General features: G+C 45.5%; 1 protein-coding gene across 1 annotated transcript; it reads right to left on the bottom strand.

The window, feature by feature from the left end:
- Nucleotides 1-358: 358 nt before the first annotated feature.
- On the bottom strand, nt 359-2,665 carry adrb1 (adrenoceptor beta 1). Its single transcript, XM_016661889.1, has one exon. The coding sequence runs from the start codon at nt 1,608-1,610 to the stop codon at nt 417-419; it is 1,194 nt and encodes a 397-aa protein (XP_016517375.1). The 5' UTR covers nt 1,611-2,665; the 3' UTR covers nt 359-416.
- Nucleotides 2,666-3,063: the final 398 nt, after the last annotated feature.

The following is a 3,063-nucleotide window of genomic DNA, read 5'->3' on the forward strand; positions in this document are numbered from 1 at the left end:
CTGCCTTGGTCCGGCTCTGGTGTGATTATTTTAAAATGCTCTCCTGATATAAGTCGGGTAGTTTATCCATTGCGTTTAGAGTAAAAAAAACAACAAAAAACAAAACCCCCCCCAATATTTTAGTTATTAAATAATAGCTTTTTAAAAATGACAAAAGCGAACTACCTTGCTCTTTCTTCTTTTTGGCAAATTTGGATTATATATATATAAAGTGTTTGGTTCTGGATGATTTTCCAAACTTCGTCACTATGTTCTACATTTTTGAAAACACCTTAAAGAAAATTCCGCATACCTGTCCCAAAATGATGATCGATTTGGATGCGTTTTAGTTTTATTCACACAGGCTGAAAGTTTTTTCTTCTTCTTCTTCTTTTTTCTTTTAAACAATAACAATAAGTTAATTTCAATATCTTCCTTCACATCTCGGACTCAGAGTGAGGCAGTTTCCCAGTCCCCATCAGGCTGCTGTCGCTGTTGTCCAGGGCGGCGCAGTCCGACCACATCTCCAGCGTACCGGGCTCCAGAGCGGACACGAAGCCGCCGGAGCACCGCGACAGGTCGCAGGAGCTGATGTGCAGCCGGCGGTCCGCCTGCCTCGGGCAGCACAGCAGCCTCTTGAAGGCCTTCCTGAAGTCCGGACTCCGGCAGTAAATGATCGGGTTAAAGGCGGAGTTCACGTAGCCTAACCAGTTCAGGAACACAAACAGGTTCTTGTCCACCACCTCCGCGCAGAACACCCGCACCACGTTGACGATGAAGAAGGGCAGCCAGCACAAGGTGAACGTCCCCATGATGATGCCCAGAGTCTTGAGCGCCTTCTGCTCTCTGAGCGCCAGGATCTTCGATGGCCTCTTCTTGCACTTGGAGGTCAGTCCGGTTAGGGTGTTGTGGAACCTGCCCTCGCACTTGTCGATCTTCCTCAGCTGCTTTTTGGCCTCCCTGTACACCCGCGCGTAAACAAAAATCATGACCAGGAGCGGAATGTAGAAGGAAATGATGGATGAGGAGATGGCGTAAGCCCTGTTGGTCACAAAGTCGCAGCAGTGGGGGTCATCGTAGCAGGCGGTGTCCACGCTGTCGCGGGACCAGTGCATGAGGATGGGGAGGAAGGAGACCAGCCCGGAGATGCCCCACACCACGCACACCATCGCCCTGGCGCGGGCTTTGGTTAACAAGCTCTGGTAGCGGAAAGGTGAGGTGATGGCCACATACCTGTCGATGGCGATTACGCACAGAGTCTCTATGCTGGCGGTGACGCAGAGCACGTCCACGGAGATCCAGAACTCGCAGAAGAACGAGCCGTACATCCAGGAGCCGCGCACCTCCAGCGCCGCGCCAAATGGCACAACCAGAAGCCCCATGATGAGGTCCGCGCTCGCAAGCGACACGATGAACACGTTGGTGAGTGTCTGCAGCCGCTGGGTCTTGGCTATAGCCACGATCACTAGGATGTTCCCGAACACGATGGACAGGACGATCAGACCCATCACCAGGCTCATCCCGGCCAGCCAGTGCTCGGACGCGGCCGCAGCGGAGCCCGGCGGGTCGGACGCCTCGCTCCCGGTGCCGTTGTGGAGGTTCACCGGCGAAGACGCGCCGCCATCCCCCATGACGGGCTGCAGCTGCACTCTGAGCCCGCTCGGTTCGAGTTCATCAGAAGACCCGCAGCTCTTATCCCATCGCGCGTCAACTCCATCTGGAGCTCCTGCGCGGATCTGCGCCTGATGCCTCACCGGACTGGGACAGCGAGGCAGGCGGTGACATCACCGCGGCGCACTGGCCAATCAGGGAGTCCGGCTGTGTCCCAGCGGCGAGGATGAGGAGGCAAAGCGGCACCTGAGCTTCAAAATCCTTAAAACAACAGTTTCTCTCCTCTGAATGCGCATTACTCAGAGAGACTGAAGAAAACTTTGAGAACATGTTAAGTACACGACAGGGGCGCATCCAGGACGTTTTAAAAGAGGGCGGCCCCATGGGGAAAATAAGGGGTAGTTGATGTTGGAAAAGTTAATTTAAGGAGACGTTTTATCAAGCTTGCCTTTAAATGTTCATACTCAAAAATGAGACTACCCAAAATGTATCTCAGTGATTAAATTCGAAGATTTAACTGTTTGTAATCAAACACTTAAAACTACTGAAAAAATTTTACAAAATAGAGTTTTTTCAAAAAATAGAAATAGCACATTAAAAAGGATTTTAAAAGAGAAATAATGACTGTCATTGACATCCTCCTCAAGCAAAGCAAGCCACTAAAGAGTCAGACTTTTTACAAAGTGCTTTATTAAAATACATTCATGGAAAGTTTAGTGAAGGGAAAAAGTATGGTCGAGAAAGGCAATGTTTTGATCCTACAAAGTGTGGAAAACGACTGACTGGAGAGAACAAAAACGCACAGAAGATCACTGCAAAAATTTTGTCAGGAAAATTCAGTGGAAGGACAAACTGAAGCAAAATCTGTTCAACAGCAGCAGCGATTCAGGAGTTACAACAAAGATGTTTTCAATAAATGGGCTAGAACTGTTACATTTCTTGTGATCGCCTCCATGTCCCGCTGCACTGATGCAGTAATTCATGCAAAATTAGAATTGAGGGAATAAAAGGCAGAGAACATGAACATATTGTTCAAAAATATGAGTCTTTAGTTTAAAAAAACAAATCACATTTATTGGTTGAATTTAATATTCTGTTCCAGAAACCGGTATTTATTATTATAATAACAGATTTAAAGAAGCACTTGAAATATATCACTCTATCTAATAAATATATTATATATTATTATATAAGAAATGTGTTAAATGAATAATTTAAATTGAAAAACAAAGTGTTTAAACAGAGGCTACATATAAAAATGCTTTTCCTCTCATGTTACATTTAATGTTTATAAATTATTTTTAAAATCATCTGTAAGCACAATAGGCAGATATTTAGCAAATGCATCTACATTAAACTTAATAATAGTTGACATTTCTGTGATTCTGTGTACAAACATCGCATGTTTATAGCTTTTAATTAGGCTTAAATTTCATTTTAGGCCCTTTAAATGCAGTTTAAACTCATTTAATG

This window comes from Poecilia formosa, unplaced genomic scaffold (genome assembly GCF_000485575.1).
Source record: "Poecilia formosa unplaced genomic scaffold, Poecilia_formosa-5.1.2 Scaffold348, whole genome shotgun sequence".
Classification (NCBI taxonomy): domain Eukaryota; kingdom Metazoa; phylum Chordata; class Actinopteri; order Cyprinodontiformes; family Poeciliidae; genus Poecilia; species Poecilia formosa.

Coding starts and splice junctions, on each gene's coding strand:
- adrb1 (XM_016661889.1), bottom strand. CDS start 1,610: ATGGGGGATGGCGGCGCGTCTTCGCCGGTGAACCTCCACAACGGCACC.